Here is a 26,260-nt window from a genome sequence, read left to right on the forward strand (position 1 = left end):
AGAACTGCCTGTAAAGTTCAGAAACAGTTTTGTCAAGCCACATACCTGGGGAAGAGTTCAGAAAAAAATTCTGCTTCATTGAAGGGTCACAGAAGCATTTAGTCTCTGTTAAATAAAATAAGTTTGAAACAACCAGGACTCTTCCTAGAGCTGGTCTCCTGGCCAAACTGAGCAACTGATGGAGAAGGGCTTTGGTTAGTGTGGTGACCAAGAACCTGATGGTCACTCTAGTTGAACTCCATGATCATATGTAGAGATAGGAGAAATACAGAAGGACAAACATCAATGCAACACTCCACCAATCTGGGCTTTATGGTAAGACTCAGTCCTCTCTTCAGTTAAGACACATGAGAAAACACTTGGAATTTACAAAAAAGCACCTAAAGGACCCTCAGACTCTGAGAAACAAGATATTCTGGTCTGATGAACCTCAATTCTAAGCATCATGTTTGAAGGAAACAATCTCTGCTTATCACCTGAAGACGGACTGCATGTTCATGCTTTTTCTTCATGAGTACCATCCCAAAAGTAAAGTGTGCTGTTAGCAGCCTCATGCTGTGGGGCTGTTATTCAGCGGCAGGGACTGAGGAACTCGTCAGAATAGAAGGATCGCTCAATGCAGCAAAATATAGAGATAGCCTTAATGAAAACCCATTTCAGAGCATTCAGAACCTCAGACTGGGCAGAAGGTTCACCTTCCAACAGGACAATGACCCTAAACACACAGCAAGAGTGGCTTATAGACAACTCTGTGAATGTCCGTGAGTAGCCCAGCCACCGTCTGAACTTGAACCCAATCAAATATTTCTGGAGAAACCTGAAAATGTGCATCTGCCCCCATCCAACCTGACAGAGCATGAGAGGTGAAGAGAAGAGGAGAAGGAAGGCAGATAATTGCCAAAAGCTGATGTGTATAGCTTGTCGCATCAAACTAAAAAGTCTTGAGGCTGTTAGGGTTCTTTAGCTAAATATTTAGTTAAGGCAGGTGTGCCCAACCCTGCTCTTGGCAATCAACTATCCTGCAAAGTTTAGCTCCAACCCTTCTTCTTCTTCTTGTACGATTTAATGGCGGTTGACAAGCCAACTTATGGTGAGCTCCAACCCTAATCAAATACACCTGCCTTTAATTTTTAACTGAGCCTGAAGAACTTAATTAATTGCTTCAGGTGTGTTTGATTAGGATTGGAGCTGAATATTACAGGACAGTCGATTGCCAGGAGCATGGTTGGGCACCTCTGAGTTAAGGGTATTAATACTTATGCAATGTACTTATTTTAGAGTGAATGTACAGCGCTCTCTCCACCTTCAGTACCATGATTGAGGTGCCCTTGAGCAAGGCACCGAACCCCCAACTGCTCCCGGGGCGCTGCAGCATAAATGGCTGCCCACTGCTCCGTGTGTGTTCATGATGTGTGTGTGTTCACTGCTGTGTGTGTGCACTTTGGATGGGTTAAATGCAGAGCATATTCCTAGTATGGGTCACCATACTTGGCTGTATGTCACGTCATTCACTCACTTAAATAACAAAATGTGAAAAAAATGAAGGTTGAAAATGATTTCACAAGCCACTGTATACAGGGAAAAATAGTCATAGTCAAGTCAAGTCAAGTCAAGTCACCTTTATTTATATAGCGCTTTAAACAAAAAAGATTGCGTCAAAGCAACTGAACAACATTAATTAGGAAAACAGTCTGTCAATAATGCAAAATGACAGTTAACATCAGGCAGTTCATCATTGAATTCAGTGATGTCATCATCTCAGTTCAGTTTAAATAGTATCTGTGCAATAATTTGCAATCAAGTCAACGATATCGCTGTAAATGAAGTGTCCCCAACTAAGCAAGCCAGAGGCGACAGCGCCAAGGAACCAAAACTCCATCGGTGACAGAATGGAGAAAATAACCTTGGGAGAAACCAAGGTTACTGAACCAATATAAACAGACATTTGATGTAATTTTACAGTAAAATGCTGTTAACTGTACAAAAAAGAACAAATCGATGTGTAATTTACAGTACAGTCAAAAACTGCAAACTGAAATTCTTAGAATTACATGCGTGAAACTCCATATTTGTAAGTATTTTGTTTAAATAAGCATGTTTCTTAATAGTTTTTGTTAACAGTAATGTAGATTTGGGTTTTATGTTACATCTTCTGTTGTTTAAAGAATGATTATTGCCTTATTTAAGTGTCAGTGTGTTACCATAATGCTGTTTTTTGTTTGCGTGAATGACTTCTGTAGTGTACTTCAGCTTGTGGGAAAGCTACTTGTGATAAACTTTGATTCTTCATGTGGCTTTCTCTTTAACACCTGCATTATTATGGTGGTTGTCAGTATATGTTAAAAGTACAAAACCATTTTAGTAGTGTGAGTTGTTGAATTTACTGGTTTACCTTCAGATTTTCTTGTTTGTAAATTAAATTTTTTTTCAGTAATTTACAGTTTGTTCTGTTAATGTATTTACAGGTTTTTCTGTATTTTTTTTTTATTTTTAATTTTTTTCCAGAATTACTCTGGTAACCACAGCTGGTCAGGTGCCAAAATTATTTTGTAAAAACTAATTTTTTTTTTTACTTTTTTTTTTTTACAGTGTATAGTAAAATCAAGCACAGACCTAAAACAATGCAGTTAAAAAAAACTGCATTATGTTTAAAAGTCAGAGTTATGTGTATAATGTGATGTGTGTTTAGATGGATGAAGATGTAGATGTCATTGTTACTACAAGTCAACGCCCAATCAATAGTCAATTGCTCCTCTGCACATGAGGGATGGGTAGTACAGTCTCACTGTTAGTGCTATTTCTGTTTAGAGTATTATGTATATTCTTTTTAAACTTTGATTAATGAATCATCAAGAGTTATTGTTTAATGTTCTATGTAAGTTGACTGTTATCAATTTGTATATTGACGAATTTGTTAGTGTGGTGTGCTGTGTTTTGACTGTTCATACTCTCTCAACAGTTCTGTGGCTGCTCTAACAGACTGCATGAGGAACAAAACTCTTGCCAATTTCTTCAGGGAGAGGCAAGCTGCTTTAAAGCGATCCCTGCCTCTAGGATCTTACCTTCTCAAGCCTGTCCAGAGGATCCTCAAATATCATCTGTTACTACAGGTTAGACAACCAATCTCAGAATAATACTTTATAGAATATAGTAAAGGCTACAAATGACCTACTGTGAGCAATGCTTATCATGCATGATAATTTTTGGTGGACTATGATAGTTTTTTGCATTCATGTATATAAAATATATTATTAGTGGTGCTTGCCGAACTACTATGCTATGCTCCATACTTCTTCTTCTTCTTCTTCTTCTTCTTCTTCTTCTAGATCCGTACAAATTTCGGCGCGTAACTAGTCCCGCAGTTTTTGTCACAGACCCGCAAAAGAGGTGTCAAATCGTGCGGCCTATTCGGGAATGGTGTGCTATGACTTTTATAAGCGATCGGGCGTACGATGTTCGCACACCGGGCGAAATATCGCCCGAAAAATCGCATAGACAATGCATTGCGGCCAACTTTGACGGATCGTAGCTCTGAGACAGAATGTCGCAAAAACATGTGAATCACCACATTTGGAGAGGCTATCAGGCTGTGCGAGAACATACCCTGCAGTGGGGTATAAGTTGTACCCCTGGGGCGCAAGAGCCCCCCAAAAATGCCCCATAGACATATTATGGTGAGGGATCGCCCATGAAACAGTGTGTTTTTACTACTATGGTAATTTACATAGGAGTATTGCATTGAACATAACTCTGGATCACAATGTCATAGAGACATGGGGGTGGGCTCATTTTAATCAGGCAACCAATCAGTCTGTCTGGATCATTGTGAAGCAGTCAAGCCACGCCCTAGCAACCATTTAGGGCCTCTTAGTAACAATCTCCATAGACTTCCATTGAAAAAGATCAAATTTATATCTTTGGATAGGAGTGTCATAGAAACATGAGGGTGGGCTCGTTTGACTCGGGGCAGCAAACAGCCAATCAAGAATCACCTTCAAGACTTCATAGCCACGCCCTAGCAACCATTTAGAGCACCCTAGCAACCCAAAGCATAGAGGGACATCTTCAAATCTGAATGTTATAAAGCCATAAGGGTTGGTTTATATCATTCATACTGGAAAGCAGCCATCATTCCCAGCTGCCAAGCAACTCCCTAGCAACCAAACAGAGTACCCTAGCAACCGTTTTGCAAGACCTATCTCTCTGCATCAAAACATCGTAGAGAAATGGGGGTTGGATTATATTGTCAAGCATCCTTTGGAGTATCATCATTGGGAGCTGCAAGGCAACTCCCTAGCAACCAAACAGAGTACCCTAGCAACCGTTTTGCAAGATCTATATCTCTGAATCAGAACAATGTACAGACATGGCGTTTGGCTTATACTGTCAAGCAGCCTTTGGAGTATCGTCATTGGGAGCTGTCAGGCCACTCCCTAGCAACCAAACAGAGTACCCTAGCAACAGTTTTGCAAGACCTATATCTCTGAATCAGAACATCGTAAAGACATGGCGGTTGGCTCTTTTGACTCATGCTAGCAAACTGGAATTCCAACATGCTAGTCATGCTAGCAGTGAATAGCTACATGCTAATAGTGATTAGCTAAGACATAAATCAGGCTATGAACTCTATGAAAAGGACTTTAGCAACTGAGGGCCGAGTTTTGCCACTGCAAGCACCACTCACATTTTCTTCAGGAAATGTACATTCTAGTTATTCTTATTATTATTATATTTTTTGTATTATTATTTTTTTCATTCTTGTGCATTTGTAAGATATTTACTGAAAGAGTGAAGAGGAAAGAGCTATATCATGGGTTCTCAAGCAAAACAGATCACAGGTCTGTGTTGCTAGGGTTATGGACAACAGGTAAAAATACTAAATGCACATAATCAAATGCAAAATAACCATATAAATGTGCATTGGTATAATTGTGGATGGCTTATTTTGCGGCTTAATTTTTTTACTCTTATTTTTAAAAGGAACACTTAAAAGTGAAAAACACTACCAACCTGGTTTGTTGTTGACTTCAAAAGCCGTGCGTTTAACCAAAATCTACAGCAGTGATTTTGAAGTGGGGCCCACTAGGGGGCCTCAGTAAACTTCCATGGAATCCTCAAGATGACCTAAAATTATGTCAAATGAGGGAAAAAAATATATATTAAAGACTAAAAGAATTAAAAATCAGGATATTCCTTATTTCTATTTACCGCCTCAACAACTGTTTTTAATTGAAGAACCAGGGTTCCCAAAGAAAATCACCTTAATCTTTGTCCAGTAAATCACAAGCAACTGGAAAAGTTATGGGACCTTCAAATATTGTTGACAATGGGGACCTTGGAGTCAAAAAGACTGAGAACCACTGCTCTACAGTACATTGCTGGAAATCCATTGATAACTTGGTAATAGAGCATGATACTTGGGAAGAAATCATATGTCGGCTAATGCATTTACAAAGTTTTTCTATTCAGCCTGTAATGTGAATAATTGTGAATATTGTTAGCCTTAAACAGTTCAAGGTAATGTTAAAAAATGTCATGGTTGATTTCATGATTGACATTTTTGTTGCTTTTATGCAATAAACAATTTTGAATTTATTTGGATGTGTTCTTTATATTGTAGGAGATTGCCAAGCACTTTGATCCAGAGGAGGAGGGTTATGAGGTGGTGGAGGAGGCCATATACACTATGACTGGTGTTGCGTGGTATATAAACGACATGAAGAGAAAGCATGAACATGCAGTCCGTCTTCAGGTGAGCCCGCGAACACAAAGTATTTGTGTTATGAGCATGTTTCACTGCTCTTGTTTATGTACTCGCCATGTTTAGTGAAGATATGAACCAATTCATGATCTCTGTACCTCCATAATCTATCTCAGGAGGTCCAGTCTCTGCTCATAAACTGGAAGGGACCTGATCTGACTACATATGGAGAATTGGTTCTCGAGGGCACCTTTCGTGTCCACCGTGCCAAGAATGAACGTACGCTCTTTCTCTTTGACCGCATGCTCCTTATCACCAAACGCAGAGGAGAACATTACGTCTATAAGACACACATCTCGGTATGACTTTATCTGTTATCTGTTCATAGAGAAGTACAGTCGTGGCCAAAAGTTTTGAGAATTATATAAATATTAGTTTTCAAAAAGTTTGCTGCTAAACTGCTTTTAGATCTTTGTTTCAGTTGTTTCTGTGATGTACTGAAATATAATTACAAGCACTTCATATGTTTCAAAGGCTTTTATCGACAATTACAAGACATTTATGCAAAGAGTCAGTATTTGCAGTGTTGGCCCTTCTTTTTCAGGACCTCTGCAATTCGACTGGGCATGCTCTCAATCAACTTCTGGGCCAAATCCTGACTGATAGCAACCCATTCTTTCATAATAACTTCTTGGAGTTTGTCAGAATTAGTGGGTTTTTGTTTGTCCACCCGCCTCAAGTTCAAGTTGACCACAAGTTCTCAATGGGATTAAGATCTGGGGAGTTTCCAGGCCATGGACCCAAAATTTCAACATTCTGGTCCCCGAGCCACTTAGTTATCACTTTTGCCTTATGGCACGGTGCTCCATCGTGCTGGAAAATGCATTGTTCTTCACCAAACTGTTGTTGGGTTGTTGATAGAAGTTGCTGTTGGAGGGTGTTTTGGTACCATTCTTTATTCATGGCTGTGTTTTTGGGCAGAATTGTGAGTGAGCCCACTCCCTTGGATGAGAAGCAACCCCACACATGAATGGTGTCAGGATGCTTTACTGTTGGCATGACACAGGACTGATGGTAGCGCTCACCTTTTCTTCTCCGGACAACGCCTTTTTCCAGATGCCCCAAACAATCGGAAAGGGGCTTCATCGGAGAATATGACTTTGCCCCAGTCCTCAGCAGTCCATTCACTATACTTTCTGCAGAAGATCAATCTGTCCCTGATGTTTTTTTTGGAGAGAAGTGGCTTCTTTGCTGCCCTTCTTGACACCAGGCCATCTTCCAAAAGTCTTCGCCTCACTGTGCGTGCAGATGCGCTCACATCTGCCTGCTGCCATTCCTGAGCAAGCTCTGCACTGGTGGCACTCCGATCCCGCAGCTGAATCCTCTTTAGGAGACGATCCTGGCACTTGCTGGACTTTCTTGGACGCCCTGAAGCCTTCTTTACAAGAATTGAACCTCTTTCCTTGAGGTTCTTGATGAACCTATAAATTGTTGATTTAGGTGCAATCTTAGTAGCCACAATATCCTTGCCTGTGAAGCCATTTTTATGCAAGGCAATGATGGCTGCACAAATTTCTTTGCAGGTCACCATGGTTAACAATGGAAGAACAATGATTTCAAGCATCACCCTCCTTTTAACATGTCAAGTCTGCCATTCTAACCCAATCAGCCTGACATAATGATCTCCAGCCTTGTGCTCGTCAACATTCTCACCTAAGTTAACAAGATGATTACTGAAATGATCTCAGCAGGTCCTTTAATGACAGCAATGAAATGCAGTGGATAGGTTTTTTTGGGATTAAGTTAATTTTCATGGCAAAGAAGGACTATGCAATTCATCTGATCACTCTTCATAACATTCTGGAGTATATGCAAATTGCTATTATAAAAACTTAAGCAGCAACTTTTCCAATTTCCAATATTTATGTAATTCTCAAAACTTTTGGCCACGACTGTAGTACTTTTTTTTATGCATTTATAGTCTTAACAGTCAGCACTAATGTAAAGGTGAAGCCTTTACCTCTTATAAATTATAAGAGGTGAATGAGAGGTAATGCCTCTTGTTTGGTGAAGCCGCCATTGTTTTATCTCTTATTTCCCTTTCCTTACCACAGTGCTCAACGCTCATGTTGATTGAAAGTGCCAAGGATTCTCTGTGCTTCAGTGTCACTCATTACAAGCATCCCAAACAACCTCATTCTGTCCAGGTGTGTCTTCAGTTATTAGTGCCTTTACATAAATACAAATTTTATTCAATAGTTCTGCAAAAAAATTTAAATTTTATTTTCTTTTGCTGTGTTGCAAACGTGTATTACATTATTCTACAAAAAAGTAGAAATCTTTAAAGACCCCCTGTGGTGAAAATCAAGTTTTTAACATTGTTAACATGTCTATCTGATGATTTTAATATGCTTACAATGCTAACAACCATGTGCCAATTCATTAGTCAATATCATTGCTGAGCTTTTTCTCCTTAAAGGGATAGTTCACCCAAAAATGTTTTTTTTTTTCATTGATTACTCACCCTCATGTCGTTTCAAACCCTTCGTTCATCTTCAGAACACAAATTAAGATATTTTTTATGGAATCTGAGAGCTGTCTGACCCTGCATAGACAGCAATGCAACTGAAACGTTCCCAAGTCCAGAAACATAGCAAGGAGATCTGTAAAATAATACATGTGGCATCAGTGGTTCTTCCGCAATTATAGGAAGCTACAAGAATACTTTGTGCGCAAAATTAAAAAAAAAAAAAAAACAAAGACTTTATTCAACAATTTGTCTTCTCTGCATCACCCTGGTGACATTTTGGAGAATATCTGCTGGACGTATGTTGTTCTTTGTCAGCTGTGTCACGCTGGATCTGTTTCCTACATTGTTGTGATTTGATCTGAACGGAAACAGCGTATTGGCGTGATGCAGCTGACACAGAAAATTGGCTAAAATTTTAGAGGGTGTTGTTACATCCCAACTGCACAGTCATTTAATGGTTAATAACCTTTTTGAGCCCCACCAATCTGGGTGTCGGCAATTGCGTAGACAGCTTTGGTTAAAGTTGCCATTGACTTGTTAATAGCATTTGACTCTCGGGGTCCTATTTTAACAATCTAAACGCAAAGTGTAAAGTACACAGCACAGGTGCACTCAGGGCGTGTCCAAATCCACTTTTGCTATTTTAACGACGGAAAAACGGTTGGCGCGCCCGGGCGCATGGTCTAAACGGGTTGTCCCTATTCTCTTAATGAGTAATGGGTGTTTTTTGGGCATAACATGCAATAAACCAATCAGAGTCTCATCTTCCATTTGCTTTAAGAGCAAGTCGCGCTCGTTCCATGACGGATTTGCTATTTACATGGCGGAATTTGGCAAGCGCAAAGACAGAATGCGTCTCCGAGATGAAACAGAGCTGCTCAGTGCAAGCAAATAGATAGCCTAATTCTGAAACATGCGATGACTATCCATTATGACATGTAGGCATTTTTATATTTAATTAGCCTACAAAAAATTCTTATGCATAATGCGTCTCCGAACGACCCTGTGTGTTAATCCGTTTGAACCCGCCTATATTTTAATATTGTGCCAGACTTTAGGCATTTTGTTTGTGTGCTGCTGAAACACACCTATTTTTTAGCAGACCCTGGGCGTGCAAATGTATTTTAATAAAGACAGCGTGAAAATACGGTGCCGTTGTGAAATCTCTGTCAATTCTTATATCCTCAGCATTTGACACGTTGTTCTTTTATGGATTGATTGACTCTTTGGTGTATCAGAGATACCCAGAGGTTACTAATCCTGTCAGTTACTATGGGTGTACAGATCCCAGAGGTTCTATCCTGTCAGGGCTCAGTTCTTCATCCTTTGCTTTTTATATTTACCCATTTTAAAAGTTGATAAAACTATCACTTTTATTCTGATGACACAGATTTATATTAGTGGTGGGCATAGATTAATTTTTTAAATCTAGATTAATCTCACTGTAATCTTGGAATTAATCTAGATTAATCTAGATTAAAATGGTTAATTTTAATTCTGCCGAAGGCATTCAAATTATGTTCAATAAGATGTACTTGTTAGTACTGATAGAGCTGTGCTGCACTCAAACATAGTAGTTTAACAACGACTCTTCCCCTGCGCTACATTGCTTGGCCCGGCATCTTCCGCATTAGCTAAGGGATACTTTGCGTTTAGGTGGTAATTGAGACTGGAAGAACTCCTACTAATTCCGCATTGCACAAGTTGCAAACAACCTTACGCCTGTTTCACACATACTCCGTCTGCAGTCCGTATGCATTGCATTTTTTTTTTTTTTTTTACGCACCCATGTTAACGGATTCCAGCGTTCACACCGTTGTGGTCCATCAGTGCGTTCCAGGAGTGGTGCGTCTGCAGCAGTGCAGTGATCGTTTACGTACCGAGTCTATTTTTGCTGTGCTGCATGCGCTGAATTAAAATGACAGCGCATTGTTCACGGTAAAAATTAACATGGATTGACACGGAAATGCAGTATTTTCACAATAAATGAATACTAATTAAAGGCTTCTGTGTTATACACGCAACACATGGGTTTTTGGCTAGGTTTAAAACAAAAAAAAGAGCACCTTTAGATAAACGAGGCAACATGATATAGGCCTATGCACTTTTATGGAAGCAGAAAAAGTTCATTAAGAACCGTGCGATTGCTTGTAATAAAGATTTAAATGCAAAAGGCACGAGAGTCGACTGTTTCTGTCAGTGGTGCTACAATTTTAAATATTTGCAATATCCCAACAAGAAAAGTAGGCTAATTGTTGTGTTTAAATGTTTTGCTGCTTGCTTGAGCAGCTTATTATACAAACGTAGAAGTCAAATGCATGAATAATATGTTGTTTATATTTATTAAGTTTAAACTAATGTCTATGATTATGAAAGATTGTTACTGTTCTGTGATAAGAGTCACAATGTTGTGTTTGTGGATTTAACAGCCGCGAGATCAGTAGCGGACTGGAAACGCGTCCTGTGTGAAAGCGCAATGAGTCCGTTCTGCTTCTGCACCACATACATAACGCACACGGACTGCATACGCACTGCAGATGGAGTATGTGTGAAACAGGCGTGAGTCTTTTCGAGGTTTTTTTTGGGAAGCTTGGTAATTTCACAGTAGGCATACACACAGGTTTGAAGACTCGTTCTCGTCTCCTACAGTGCAATTCATCTAGGTATACATCCGCGCTAAACTATCACGGTGAAAGTCATCATAGCTTGCGTAGTATAGACCCAGCTCCCAACCCAACTTTGAGAATAGATTAACGGCAATAATTTTTTTATCGCCCAATAAGAGTCTCACATTAACGCAGCACGTTAACGCCGATAACGGCCCACCACTAATTTATATATATTCAAAACCAGGTAAATTTGTGGACATTGCTTATCTTTTCAACTCTATTTTTGTGATTATGGATATGGATGCCTAATAATTTTGTTTAAATGCTCTTTGGCTCTCCCCATCAGCTGGGTAATGCTGGCTATATAGCTTTTTCAGTTGATGGTCTTGAAATCTTGAAGTCCTCTTTGATGCCAACCTGTCATTTGAACTTTTGTACACTAAGACCTCATTCATTCATGTTATAAATAATGCACATGGCCTATGCTGCCCTTTTCTTTTGCTGAATGGTTGATTAACCTTTGATTTCGAACGCATTAACTACTGTAATGTTATACTTGTTGGTGTCTCTAAATTACCCTTAATAAACTACAATATTTGCAAAACTTAGCAGCTAGAATCCTGGGGCCATGGTTGCTGACCGTATAACACTTATTTTGGCGTCTTTGCATTGGCGTCCTGTAAATTTAAATATCCTTATGCTGACATACAATGCTTTGTATGATCTGGCTCCACAATACAGTATTTGATCAAATTCTACTGCCTTGCACACCAAGTTGCAACTTGTGATTTTCTCACTGTGGTCTTTTAGTTTTTCTTAAAACACGGCTTTGTCATTGAGGACCTTTTCATCCTATGCTCCAAAACTGTGGAATTCTCACTCAGCTGATATTAGGGATGGAAATTCATTAGGCATATGTAAATCTCATCTTAAAACATTTTAATTCAGAATTTCTTTTACCTGATTGTCTGTTCTGTTTTGTAATTTTTGCCGTTTGTTTTATTTAAAATGTAATGTTTTGCTGTGTTCGCTTGCTTTTGTGTAAAGCACTTTGAGAAAGTTACTTTTAAAATTGCTGTACAAAATAAATGTTTTATTATTATTATTATTATTATTATTATTATTGTTATTATATGACCTTGTAGATAACCCTATATAATTAACTCTTCCTCTTCTCCAGAATTTATTTATTTATTCAACAAATTAATCCAATATTGCCACTTGTGTAGTGTTTACTACTTCAGTTAACCAAGTAAAAATGGAGCCTGCAGTCTGAGCTGGTGTGATTAAATTTATGCTAATATGTATATTCATGTCTCCACATATACTAAATAAGGCAAGGGTATAGTTATATTCAAGCCATTTTAATGCATGAAGAAATTATTCACACAGTAAAAACGTTTAAATATGACATTTTGATCATCAAAGATGAGTTTTAAGGAATAAAATTTGTGATTGCTTTGTGAGGACTTTAAAGAAGTTTTACACAGCTCTTGCCATATAATGACTCTTCGAAGTTTTGTTACATGTCACTCCACTTTCACTGCAGCTCCTAGATCAATGAAAAAACATTGTGATGTTAGGTTTAAAGACATTTCAGATTCAGTGATATTTTGTGCTGTTGACATTCACCATGCACCATTGATTGGAGTGCAAAAAAACTGCAAAAAATTAATTTGCTGTTTGCAACACAAAACTATCCTATGGCTTCAGAAAACCTAAAATAACCACATGTATTGTGTTGTATGAACTACTTTTAAGATGTTATTGTTGGATCTTGAAAGCTCATGCTCACTGTAAGCTGTCACTGAATGAAAATCCTTCAAAATGGGGTTACTCCTTGTATGTTATGTTGTGTGTGTGTGTGTGTGTGTGTGTGTGTGTGTGTGTGTGTGTGTATGTATGTATGTATGTATGTATAACTCCTGTAAAACAGTATCTTATTTTCATTAGGCTAGGACGATGGAAGAGAAAAAATTATGGGCTCATCATATTAAACGGCTCATTCTAGAGAATCATCAGGCTGTGATACCACAAAAGGTATGTAATTAATAAAAAAACTATTACTAGGGTTTTGTATTTAAAAATATCTTTAATTTGGGCAGATAATTATTTGCTGTTTCTCTTTTAGGCAAAGGAAGCAATCTTGGAGATGGATTCGATTTGTAAATATTTCTAACTACTCTTGAACATATTTCATACAATTATTTTTTAATTATGAAAAAAATTGTCATGGACCCTTTTCTGACGGACAAGCTTTTTTCAGACAAAAAGTATAGGTATAGCCCTGAGAGACTCAAAAAGTCTGTGTCATGCCAGTCAGAGGAGTTTTCTAACTCTAGACAAGGCCGGAGACAGTCAGGTAGGTTCCCAATGTATGTCTTGCTCTTAGCTTGTTAACAAGCAGGTGATGGTTAGCTTGTTACCTTTTCTAATTTCACAAAGATGGTCTACTACTTTATTTTCCAACAGAACCATCTAAAGAGATCCTAAAAAACACTGAAGGTAAATCTCCATGTGTCCATTCTGTTTCAACTTTAAGTAAAGATATTGTCTCATGTTTTAAATAAAAAGGTCATAAGTGTTAGCTGCTGGCATGTAATAATGATACAGTACATTTTTCATTCTCTTGTGTAGTAAGACATCTAAATTGTATTATTAACTTAATTTTAATTTAAGCAGAATCTTTTACTGAAAAATAACCCAAAAAAATCTAAAATCTGAAGGTGAAAGCAGGAAATTCTACAAAATATGGCTAATGTAAAAAAAAAAAAGAGCTTACATTTTTAGTATTTAAAAGAAAAAAAATAATAAAAGAAAATGAAAGAAAATAATGTTTTTGGACCCCACTGTATTTCACATATTTCACGGAAATTGTTTGGAACAAAATTATAAACACTGCTGATAAAAATGTATCCTGTACAAAATATTATCAAATGCCTTCAAATGTACTAACAATCTTTTTATTTTATCTGGCTGATCTCATGTCCGGGGGAATTGTTCAGTAATACTAAAGGTAAGAAGCCATTAAATCAACCAAAGGAATATTTAGAATTCATTTAGATTGTTACTATACAAAACCACAAAGACAATAAAAAAAAATAAACCACAAAGAATTGCTAGAAACCACACATTTGTTAATATAAGATGACAAGCAGAAATGTACAAATAGGGCTGTGCAATTAATCGCATTCGATTGTCATGCGCATCTCGTCAGTAAAGCCGGTCCTGTGATTAGTATTAAATCACCATCACCTGCTTTCAGATTGAGCAGCTTTCACCACACAGAGCCGTAGTGACAATCAAATGTGATTAATTGCACAGCCCTATGTATAAATTATGTTCTTTTTATTTGATGTGTTGTTTATTTTGTGGTCCACAAGACTGTTGAAAAGTTGAAGACGGGTGGGTAAAAGTACAAATAAAATAAAATACTCAAGAAGTAGTAAAAGTAATAATTGTAATAATTACTAGGTAAGAGTAAAAAAAAAAAGAGAAAGTTTCCAATGAAAAGACTACTCAGGCAGTGAGTTAATAATCTGATTAGGAGCCAGCAAGATAATGATAAATTGATCATGATGAAGTCAATTACATGTATGACAAAGGATGTTTCTCTGTGCATGCGTGAGAAATGGTGTGTCAAAATATTGGAACATTGCCCAATGTAAAGGCCCGTTCACACCAAGGACAACATTACTATAACAAATATCTAAAGTAGTTTTAATAATGTTTCTAATTCAACACCACAACTATGACAATAACAAGGAGGAACAATAACAGTGGAATTATTTGAAGCTGATGAATGATAAAAACAGTGACAGCCGATCAGAATTTAACCCTGCTTTCAAGAACTTGAGTATTTAAAGTGACATTATCAGTCTTGATGTAAATGGGACTTATAGTAGTAAAAATAAACATTAACATTAGAAATGTACTCGAGTAAGACCACCATCAATGAACCTACTTCAAAAGTACATATTTAAAAAAGTTACTTAAAGGGATAGTTCACCCAAAAATGAAAATTTGATGTTTATCTGCTTACCCCCAGGGCATCCAAGATGTAGGATGTAAGATGTCAGTAGAACACAAACAAAGATTTTTAACTCAAACCGTTGCAGTCTGTCAGTTATATCTTGTAAGGGAATGGGAATCATGGCTTTGAGAGTCAAAAAAACATAAAACCAAATTAAACACTGCGGGTCGTGACAATACATTGATGTGTAAAGACACGAAACGATCGGTCTGTGCAAGAATGCTGAGAACGTTGAGAATGCGCACGGGACAGTTCGGACATTGATGAACTGCCTTTAACTGTCATTTTGCATTATTGACACACTGTTTTCCTAATTAATGTTGTTCAGTTGCTTTGATGCAATCTTTTTTGTTTAAAGCGCTATATAAATAAAGGTGACTTGACTTGACTTGACATTGTTGTGAATCAGAAAAAGCTATATAAATACACATCAGTGTATCTTTAAATACACATCAGTGTATCGTCACAAGCCGCAGGGTTTAATTTGGTTTTGTTTGTGTAAGTTATTTTGACTCTCAAAGCCGTAAATGTAGGACGTTACTACCCACATCTGTTTTTAGAGTGAGGTCAATGAGCAGCTTGCAAGAAGTAGGGGCACCTTTATTCCCAAAGAAAATTCTTTTTCCAAAGAGATAATCTTTTTTTCTTGGCTTGGGTCATGTCCTTACATCTCTTAAGAAATCTTTGTCACTTCATGCCCCAGCATTCTGACATTGAGGGGGCATTGGCCGTTGACAGGTGGCCTTTACAAGCCTCTGCCAGTGTAAGCACTCTTGGCTTATGTGAGTCTTCAGCTGAGAAGCCTGTTGCACGAGAAGGATACTCTCCTGAAGCCCTGATTCCCAGTGATAATGAGGAGCCCATCCATAGCTCGCCGTCTCTGAAGGCCAGATTAATGCAAGAGGTTGGGGATGAAGCAGAAGTGGAGGGAAGTGATTCTGACGATATTCTAATGGAGGACAACCAGGTAGCTGACTTTGCCAGTTCAATGTTGGCTGCCATTTCCTGCTGGCACTATAGAGCCAGAGCTTTGCTTTCCATGGACTTCACAACGGTGAGGTTCTCTGTCAGCAAGGGGATTCTATCATACCTCAACCTGACCTGCAACATGACCTGCATGTCTGCCAAACCCCCGCCATGTTGCATGTGCTCTCACAGAATGCCTCAATTCACTAACAGCTAACACTGCGTAAACAGAAGCTAATTTTGTAGAGCATCCCGCAATAATAGAACTAATCAAATTATAACAATAAGTTACCTTGTTACAGTTCACCACATTATGCATATACAGTACTAATGATTAATTTTTTTCACTGTATTGCTGAATTTCCCTTTATTGACATCTAGTGAGTGTTATGATTGTTAATGGTAAATGTTCACTCTTTTTATTGTTACAGGTTTTGCTTTGCTCTTAAAACAGTAATATTAGCTTTATTGAAAAGCAGGCATTTGGCTTGTAGAGAATGTTCAGATGTTGATTCTCAGATTTTTAAGAACATCAAAAAACAAAACACTAAAGTGTTTAATTTCTTAATCAAGCAAAAAAAAAAAATATATCTGTAATCAAAATTTATTAACTTGCTCTTTCTCTTAACAAATATAATTCTTTAGCTGACATCATAAATTCCTTGTATCTTCCACAACATCCTTCTGTCTTCATTCTGTACCTGACACCAAGTGGCACATCCCCTATTTATCAAGACCACATTAATTGTTTACATTTGACACTGATGTAATATTTTCAGAGCTACAAATATTAACAAACATGGATCAAATATTTCATTTCGAATTTTCTTTTTATATTATCCACTCTCACTTTACTTGCATAAGCAACTTTAATCATACTGCATGTTCATAGGAGGATCACTTTTTGAATTTAATAAGGGTCAAAACTCACAAGCATGTATACAACATATTCACCATGTTTTATTTCCCTTGTAAAAGCAATGCTTTGCAATGCAATGGCCATCGCATTTAAAATTTCTTGGAGGCTCCACTGGTAACAACACCGTGTAACCAGGTGTGATACAACAATATTCTAGCGACAAACAATTTTGTCTATGCACACATGTAAATGGGATGCGATGTGATACAGTCAGAACTGTTCTGTCTGTTTGCAAGCACTATGATATTAACAGAATAACGCTCTAACGCTACTGAGGAACATACAACTAAAGAACATGTACCTTGACTATAATTATGAATAATGTGAGGCTTCAGCAGAAAGGTGCTTATTATGGCTTTCCATATGGAATTTGAGTGATTTGTCATATAATGTTTAATATACAGTGCTGCTTGAAAGTTTGTGAACCATTGATTTTCTATATTTCTGCATAAATATGACCCAAAAGATCATCTGATTTTCACACAAATCCTGAAAGTAGACAAAGAGAACCCAATCAAACCCAATGTCATTTATTTACTGAGAAACATGATCCAGTGTTACATGTGAATCTTTGCTTTTAATATCTGGTGTGACCCCCTTATGCAGCAATAACTGCAGCTAAACATGTCCTGCACAAGAGTTTGTAGGAATTTTAGCCCATTCCACAGTACAGAACTGCTTTAACTCTATAATGTTGGTAGGTTTCCTCCTGTATAATGCTTTCTTCAAGTCCTTCCAGAACATTTCAATTGGATTAAAGTCCGGACTTTGACTTGGCCATTCCAAAACGTTAACTTTGTTCTTCTTTAACCACTTTTTGGTTGAACGACTTGTGTGCTTGGGATCGTTCTTGCTATTCAGTCTTGACATTTTCTTTTAGAATTTGCTGGTATAATTTAAAATTCATTGTTCTTTCAATGATGGGAAGCCATTCTGGCCCAAATGCAGTAATCCAGGCCCAAACTATGATACCACCACCACCACCATGTTTCACAGATGCTGGAATGCAGTGTTTTCCTTTCTCCAAACATAATGCTTCTCATTTAAACCCAAAATTTCTATTTTTGTCTCATCTGTCCATTAAACCTTTCTTCAGTAGTCTTCTAGTATGTCCACATAACCTTTAGAAAACTGCAGACAGGCAGCAATGTTCTTTTTTGGAGAGCAGTGGCTTTCTCCTTGCAACTCTGCTATGCACACCATGGTTGTTTGGTTTTCTTCTTATGGTGGACATATGTCACATATTAACATTAGCCAAAGTGAGAAAGGACTTCAGTTACTTAGAAGTTACCCTGAGGTCCTTTGCAAGCTTGTGGACTATTACACGTATTGCTTTGGAGTGATCTTTGTTGGTCGACCTCTCCTGGTGAGGGTAACAAATGGTCTTGAATTTTCTCCATTTCTACACAATCTTTCCAACTGTTAATTTGTGGAGTCAAACTTTTCCAGCCTGATGAGGAACAACAACTTTTTTCTGAGGTCCTCAAAGATCTCCTTTTTTCATGCTATGATACACTTCCACAAACATTATTAGACTTTGATAGATCCCTGTTCTTTAAATAAAACAGGGCAAGCACTGATACCTGATAGTCATCCTACTGATTGAAAACACCTCTGAACAGATGGACTCTAATTACGCCTTCAAGTTAACTGCTAATTCTAAAGATTCACATACTTTTGCCACTCACTTTCATTTTCTAGAAAAAATAAATGACAAAGTATAGATTTTTGTCTCAATTGTTTGATTGGGTTGTCAACTTTCAGGATTTGCATGAAAATATGATGATCTTTTGGGTCATATTAATGCAGAAATATAGAAAATTCTAAAGGGTTCACAAACTTTCAAGTAGCATTGTACATGAGTGTTACATAAGGTTCAGTGAAATTTGTGTTTGTGTGGCTCTAGGACAAAAACTCTTTAAAATGTATGAGATCCCTTTTATTACATGTCGTTTCATTCCATTGTGTCTGGTTAGGACATGGTGAGCATTCACTTTCCATATCATACCCCAGTTTACATAATTGTTTCAAATGTTCACTGTTGGTTTTAATTCAAACATGTTAACTTAGATATGCATGTACTAGCAGTTGTTCTGTTCATTGCATTAACATAACTGTTAACGATTTGTTAACTTGCATTAACTGATTAAACTGCAGTACAATAATTTCTGTTAAGATCTGTTATTTTGAAAGTACTTCTGAACTAATGACAAGGCCCAGATGTATGCACAGAATTATTCAGATTTTCACATCATTCACAAAGTTCTATATATTCTCCACCCTTTGTGTGTTCATTTATAGTTTGTTTTTTACCCAATTTGATTGTGCTTTCACCCATCAATAAAACTGCAGTACTATCAGTTTTAATTAACACATTTAGTTAGAAATGTAATTTAAACATTAACACATTTTTAATAAATGTTATGGAAAAAACATCTGCATGGAAATAGTCTGCTGATTTCATCTGGGCTTGCTAATGAACTTATTTTGGATGTACAGTATCTGAATAATTGTTTTACTATTTGATACTTGTATTGCTTATATAACACTTAATATTCTTAGGCATTTATTTAAAGTTAATTGTTTTTGTCAAACATCCCTAAATTCTAAAAAAATAAAATAAAATAAAATAAAATAAAAAAAAAAACGTTTTTTTTATCTTAGGAGGAAGGTGGGTGTGAGGACACTGAGAACAATTTTAAAGGAGAAAATGGCCCATCAGTTGAACAGGTGGAGGCATATCTCATGAATGAAAAATATAACTCGGAACAGGTGAGTTGTTTAATTAAAATTGTTTAATTTTTTTTTATTTTATTTTATTTTTTTGTAAGCATAATTGTATTAGTATTAGTACTTTACACATAGGACTTCTACTTACTGATTGCAAATTGCTTTAGTAAGTAACAGGTTATCTAACCAATGTTTTGAACTTTGATTATATGTATTGTATCATGAGGTTGGCAATACCCAGCTGTATTTGAAACAAACCCAGAGATCAACTAAATTAGCTTATAACTGTATCTTCATTTTCCCTTCTTACACTCTCAAGAATAAATCACAAAACCTGGAAATATCCTCTTACTGGGGTTCCACTGAGAAATTGAAGACAGATGTGTTTAGTGATCCAGAGTCCAAAGAGATGGACAAACAGGTCCCAGATATCCAGGATCTGGAGTCTGCAAGAGACAAAGATGATCAGAAAGGTTCTAAAGAAGAGGCCTCATCTCTATTACAGCAGGAAGACACTCCTGGTGATTCTTCAGAGGAAGAGGAGGATGTAGAAGAGAAGCCAGACTCCAGTAGCATCCTACCATCATCTGTGCTTGATAAGGCCAGCACCATTGCTGAACACTTTGTCTGTAACGCACGGCGTAGTAGCATCAGCACAGATGAAATGCACTCCCTTGGTTGCGTATCTCCAAGTCTTCCCACCAGGACCGGGAGCACTCTAAGTCTAGGAGATGCCCATGAGCGTCAACATCGCCTTGCTAGCACCTGCTCTGAGTCACATGGAGTTCCACTGACCCAGGAAGCCCTTGCATCAGCAAACTTCATGATCGGGTCATCAGGGGAGGACAGTCTTTTTGACTCAGATCAAAGCATCTACAGAAGAAGGGATTCAGTGCTTTCCAGGCAAGACCAGCTACTCATTGACAAGATTAGGAGCTACTATGAGAATGCAGAACACCAGGATGCTACATTTAGCCTAAAGCGTAGAGAGAGCCTCACTTACATTCCAAGTGGGCTTGTTAGAAATTCTGTCAGTCGTTTTAACAGCATTCCTAAAGATAAAGGCCTTGCCCTAGAGAAGACCAACAGAACATCTGGACCTGTTACAGCTCATACCACACCCACAGAATCTCTTTTTCTTACATCAGCTCAATCTGAGATCAATGCAAATCCAGCCTCCCTGGAACAACCTGTTATCAGTTCTTCCACAGATTTTGCTAGGCATGACAAAAACGGAGACCTGTTTGACTCTGATGTAGATGGTTCCATTAAACCTCAGTCTATAGGTCGGAGTCATGAGGAAGAGGTTTTCTGTCCCTCCTCTGAGATGATCAAAGTCTGGCAAGATATGGAAAAAAAGGTCACTAGATGGCAAGGGGACTTCAAAGAACTTAGGCCCAGAGGAAGTCCTTATTTTAGAGGGACCAGTCCCAGCCTCTCCAGGAAGGATCCAAGCCAGAGAGGAAAGACAGAAGCCAAAGGCAGCGATGGATTGATTTTATTTGAAGATTTAGAGCTGAGTACTATCAGAGAGGAGTCCTCTACACCATTATCTTTTAAGGAGAAGGAAAACCGTGCAGCCAGTGAGAATGATGCCATCAGATCCAGACAATGGGAGGATGAAGGAAGACCCCTTAGAGCTCTTGCCCCCCAAGTTATCCAGTTGAGAGCAGAAACTGAAGAGGATAGAGTAACAGGAGATCAGTCAGCTGAAGATGCAGATTCATCCCAAAACAAAGTTTTTAGTCTTGCAAGGAAATACAGTCAACTTATTAAGTGCACACAACCAATGTTGAGACAGAGGAGTCAGGAGTCAGGAGATACATGGTTGGCTAAGAGGAACCTGCTTTCGGTGGTGGAAGAAAAGCCAGAGAAGGAGACCAAAGGTAACATGAATACTATTTGACTATAATCATACCTTTATCCAAAAAAAAAAAAAAAAAAGAAGTTAAAAACATGTAGTATGAAACAGCATTTTCAACCTTTTTTTACTTCTGTAACACAACATATTTGAACATTCATTGATTGGATTGTGACAGGTTAGTATCCCATGCCACAATGGAGCTAACTACAGTATAAGCAAGGGGGACTGACAAAACATAACATCTGTGTCAGATGAGGCTGACATCTATTTTTAAAAATATTTCTTCAATTTTTAATTAGTTGCAGAAATTCTGCTTCATGTTATTAATGTTTTTATATTTTCTATATTCAAACATTAAATTATGTTTCGCTGCTCCACTTACATTTGGCTTTTTGATTAACAGGTAAAGCAGACTTGATGCTCTTCATGGCTCCATATGATCAGCCTGATTACGATGGGGATGAGAAGGCCCAGGTTATGACTCCCAGCCCAGGCTACACTTCTAATTCTGTCAGTAGCCCAAAGGCCTCGTCCCCACTCCTGTCCCATTCCAGGAGTCCTCTTAGTCCATCACCTGAGAACTTCAACTGGCCGGACGTTCGTGAGATTTGTTCAAAATATGCACACCTCGGAAGCTCGTCTGCTCAGCCACCAGTAGACCAAAGTTGTTCTATGGAAGAAAGGATGTTTGATGGCAGTTCTAGAAGACATTCTAGCTCCTCTTCTAGCCGCTTAGTTGCCTCTAATGGTTCCACAGACTCTTCAGTTTACAAGTTTTATCCAGGAAGTGATACAGGAGAATTGTTGACTCAGACCCAGCGTGCAGGTTCTCTGGACCAAAAATTGAGTAGTTTGTACTTGAGTGATCTGCATAGTCTTCAGAGTAAAAATGCCAGCAGTGGTTTCTATATCGCTGCTCAAGCTACCCTTTCAAATGAGAAGAATATAATTGTGGTTGAGAAAGTACCTGAGGTTACACCGCCAGTAGAGTTGGACCAGCCTACGCAAGAGTGCAGGAAACAGGAAATAACAACAGATGGAACAGATGACAGCTATGTCCAAATTCGTTCGCCAACATCTCGTGAGAAGATCTCAATCATGGTCACTGACCGCTGGGCATATCAGGAGTCAGAGGAATACCGTTTGAGGAAAGATGGAGGATCTAAGACAGAACAGTTACCTAAGATTGAGAGGTGCAAAAAAAATGAGAAAGCTTCATCCTGTAGTGAACACTTAGACAATGCTGTTAAAAATGCACTGTATTCTGGGAAAAAGACTGATTCTTGTCAACACAGTGTTGTCAAGAATCTCAGAGAAAAATTCCAAAACATAAAATAAAATCACTTGTTTTAGGGTAGATCTAGAAATTTCAGAACATTGTTGGCTGTGAAATACTTGGTTCTTTAATTTCTCTGTTCTTCTATGTTTTCACCACTGAAGACAAATATGTATGGTCAGCACATATCATGCTGAAGTCACCTCTAATGGCTCCACAGACTCTTCAGTTTCCAAGTTTTATCCAGGAAAGATAAAACAGAGAAATCAGCTGGTAAATTTAAACCTCAAAACTAATATTCTTTACATTTTGCATGCTATTTTCTGGTATTTTGCACACTGTATGATCATGTAGCCTACTGATATTGAGAAACCTGTGGATTTTTAATGGTCTGAATGTTAGACAGAAAGTGTAAAAATTGTTGTACATTTTTTGTTGTACATGCATTCTTTCTGTTGTACCATTTACATATTTGATATAGTAGATATACATGTATGTATTTGGTAGTCATTTTACATAAATGACATACTTGTTTTTAAATATTTACATTTTGGGTAAGGTATTTCAATTAATGTCATATTTGATCTAAGGATTTCTTTAGCAAGGGATAAAGTCTAGTCTATACTACTAAATAAGCCTTGGCAGAGTTGTGTAATTCAGCTAAACTCTAAATGTAACAGACCACTTAAAAAGGTTTATTTTAGTTTTTACTGAAATGCATTTCAAAGTTTTTTTTAGTAGAAGTCAGGCATGGGGCTAAGGTTTGTTTTTGTTTTGTCTTTTACTTTGTACCTAAACCTTTTGATTAATGGATTTAGGCATAGATGCCTTTGTCCAGGAGACTGGATCCAAATGTTTAAAGATGATGATGGCTTTAATGATTTTCTTAAGCTTACACCAATGATGTTACTTAAGCTTATTTTAAGATTTGTTTTTGTCTTCACAACAAATCACAATTTAACATCAGGTTTTGCGGAATGTCAGTTACAAGAAATATTAACCCTACATGTTTTAGCATCTGAAACTGTTGGTTTAGCAGCCCATGATAACAGATCTCTCACTGATCACTGTGTGCCTCTTGGTATTTATTAAGATTCTATAAATTCCATATCAGTCTGACTTATTACAAATGCATCAATAAATACTTGTGAAAGTGAAAATTCACTCCATAATAAAACCAAATAACATTCAACTTGCAGACTTGCATGTATTTTTTTTTTATGTCCCATGTAAATGACTGTGGTCATTAGGCATCAGATGTAAAGAGTTGTTTTATCTTAATGCAAATCTTATATAGTCAAACCAACATCATTTATAACTCTTTTTAATACCATTTATCTGTCATCCTCAGTTTTATTAACTGATTTTGGGTATCAGACAAGACTTGGATAACGCATTTGTATACCAGACAAACAGATGTCTTCTGATGGGATATGGTAAAGGGATATATTTAAGAAGAACTTTAGTTTGAAACAAATGAATTAAAATACATTCTTGCTATTATTTTTTAATACTTAAATTTTAAGTAGTCTCCAGGGGTCACATTCCTGAAATGTTTGCGTAGAGTACAACAGGCACACCTTAAGAAAAATGTGCTTAAAAATCAATTGTATGCTGTCAACAACAGACTTGGTGGACTTACATTGATCCATAAAAACAATATATTGTTATATCTGTGTGTTTATGTAAGTCACACAGAATGCGCACTCTACTGTACTTAACTGCAAATCTTCAAAATTGCAAAGAGATATGGTGTACACATTTTCATCTCAAATATATTTCCTGAACTAAAGTACTTGTGTAAAAGAGGTATCAATGGCATAAATAAATGTATTACAATTTAGATGAAAAGTGTTGACACTTGATATAATAAACAATATTGGTAACATTGTTAAACTGAAAAATTGTTAGCAAAAGCTGGATTTGGATTTCATTTGAGCTGTACCCGGGATGTTTGATTTACACATTTAAAATGTAGATGTGGAATCTGTGTTATCAGAAGATAATTGCAGTTGCCACAGGGCAAATTAATTCAATAGAATGCCCCAGTAATAATACTTAAATTTGTGTTTTCAGATTGATATCCAAGAACATGAATATAACACTGAATATAGATGAAACATTCAACGCCGGCAATGTATTTACAGGCCTTGTATTGTGGGTGACAAAGAAAATTGTAGAGTAAATGTAGGAATACATAAGGAGAGCATAAGTACTCCAGCACAAAACATACAATTGCACCTTGTGTGCAATTACTAGGCTTTATAAATGTTAGTTGTTCATAAACAACTGCTGCAGTACTTCTCTATAAGTGGACACGCACACAGCTGTACACAAATCCTAGCTTTGGCTCACCTACATTACATATTGCACACATGCAATAATTCCAAAATAATTACCTCATCTGTAATTGATACATACATCAAACCATCCCTAACACACAGCCAAAACTAAAGCAAACTGTTTGATGGTGAGCTGCTGAAACATAAAACTAACTATCCTGTAAACAATAATTTCTTAGTGCAGATATTTAGAATTTTTTTTCCCCAAGATTAACCTCAACACCAGGATTGCAAAGGCTTTTTTTTACATTGAATGGAAAACAAATAAAAAATGTTGTAATGGAAGATCACAATTACAGACAAAACAAATACAATCCTAACATGTAATTTACATAATAATTTAATGTGTCAATGGCATCCTGGCAGACACAAAGATGTTTTTGTATGTAGTTTGTATGGTTCACTGAACATTCACATTGTTGTAATCAGAAGGTACTGGTTGTGAATAATTCTATATTGGCCAGTCTCAAGATAAAATAGTTAGGGTAACATGGATAAGATGCCAACCTTAAGAACAATGTGCATTTTTACTACATTATACAGAATATTAATATTTACATATTTAGTTGGCCATATTTTGAAGGTATGCCATTACAGCAACACTATAAATTCAAACTGAATGATTTCACTCAGCCATCAAGTTTTAATGAAAAGCAAAGATCTCTGAACTATACACCTAATTCATGGAATTATTAAATATAAATCCACGTATTAAATTAAAAACACTAATAACAACATGCTCCTCTGGGCCAATTGTGGGAGGGGCATCTTTTCCCAAAGCTATAATTTTAGGTATTCTAATTTTAAGAAGAGCAATTAAGATGGGGGTCATCTTGCCTCAAGGGGTATCTTACCCTGTTTTACCCTGTTAATATATATATGATTTAATATGAAATATTAGCATGACGTTGTTGATTTTCATTCTCTTATTAAATTATATTTTAACATCATTTTGATGCTTTTAAAACATTCAAAATCACAAATAAATAAGAGTATATGACACTTAAAGAATACATGGCTAATGCAAACATATAGCCTGTTACATCCAGCTGCTTTTTGTTTGATTTAATGATAGTTTTCTGTTATCCTCAATTAAAAACAATCATTTTGTTGCATACAATCATAAAATCATACAATCTCAGAAATAAAGGTACAAAAGCTGTCACTGGGGTGGTACCTTTTTAAAAGGTACACTTTTGTACCTATTGGGTTCTAATATTTACACTTTAAGTACTAATATGTACCTTTAAGGTACCAAAATGGACCCTCATGGTACAAATATGTACCTTT

The 26,260-nt window shown here is 37.0% G+C and overlaps 1 protein-coding gene across 1 annotated transcript in view; it reads left to right on the forward strand.

Moving 5' to 3' along the window:
* Window positions 1–23,820, forward strand: part of LOC109112866 (pleckstrin homology domain-containing family G member 3-like) — a 54,852-nt gene extending 31,032 nt beyond the window's left edge. Inside the window, exons 5-17 of the mRNA XM_042777215.1 lie at window positions 2,960–3,110; window positions 5,621–5,752; window positions 5,878–6,060; window positions 7,816–7,908; window positions 12,794–12,880; window positions 12,972–13,005; window positions 13,107–13,202; window positions 13,313–13,345; window positions 13,846–13,856; window positions 15,577–15,927; window positions 19,423–19,530; window positions 19,808–21,374; window positions 21,756–23,820. Coding sequence (XP_042633149.1) covers window positions 2,960–3,110; window positions 5,621–5,752; window positions 5,878–6,060; window positions 7,816–7,908; window positions 12,794–12,880; window positions 12,972–13,005; window positions 13,107–13,202; window positions 13,313–13,345; window positions 13,846–13,856; window positions 15,577–15,927; window positions 19,423–19,530; window positions 19,808–21,374; window positions 21,756–22,690 — 3,781 coding nt within the window. The 3' untranslated portion in view covers window positions 22,691–23,820. The remainder of the gene's footprint in view (window positions 1–2,959; window positions 3,111–5,620; window positions 5,753–5,877; window positions 6,061–7,815; window positions 7,909–12,793; window positions 12,881–12,971; window positions 13,006–13,106; window positions 13,203–13,312; window positions 13,346–13,845; window positions 13,857–15,576; window positions 15,928–19,422; window positions 19,531–19,807; window positions 21,375–21,755) is intronic.
* Window positions 23,821–26,260: the final 2,440 nt, after the last annotated feature.

Source organism: Cyprinus carpio, chromosome A20 (assembly GCF_018340385.1).
Source record: "Cyprinus carpio isolate SPL01 chromosome A20, ASM1834038v1, whole genome shotgun sequence".
NCBI lineage: Eukaryota > Metazoa > Chordata > Actinopteri > Cypriniformes > Cyprinidae > Cyprinus > Cyprinus carpio.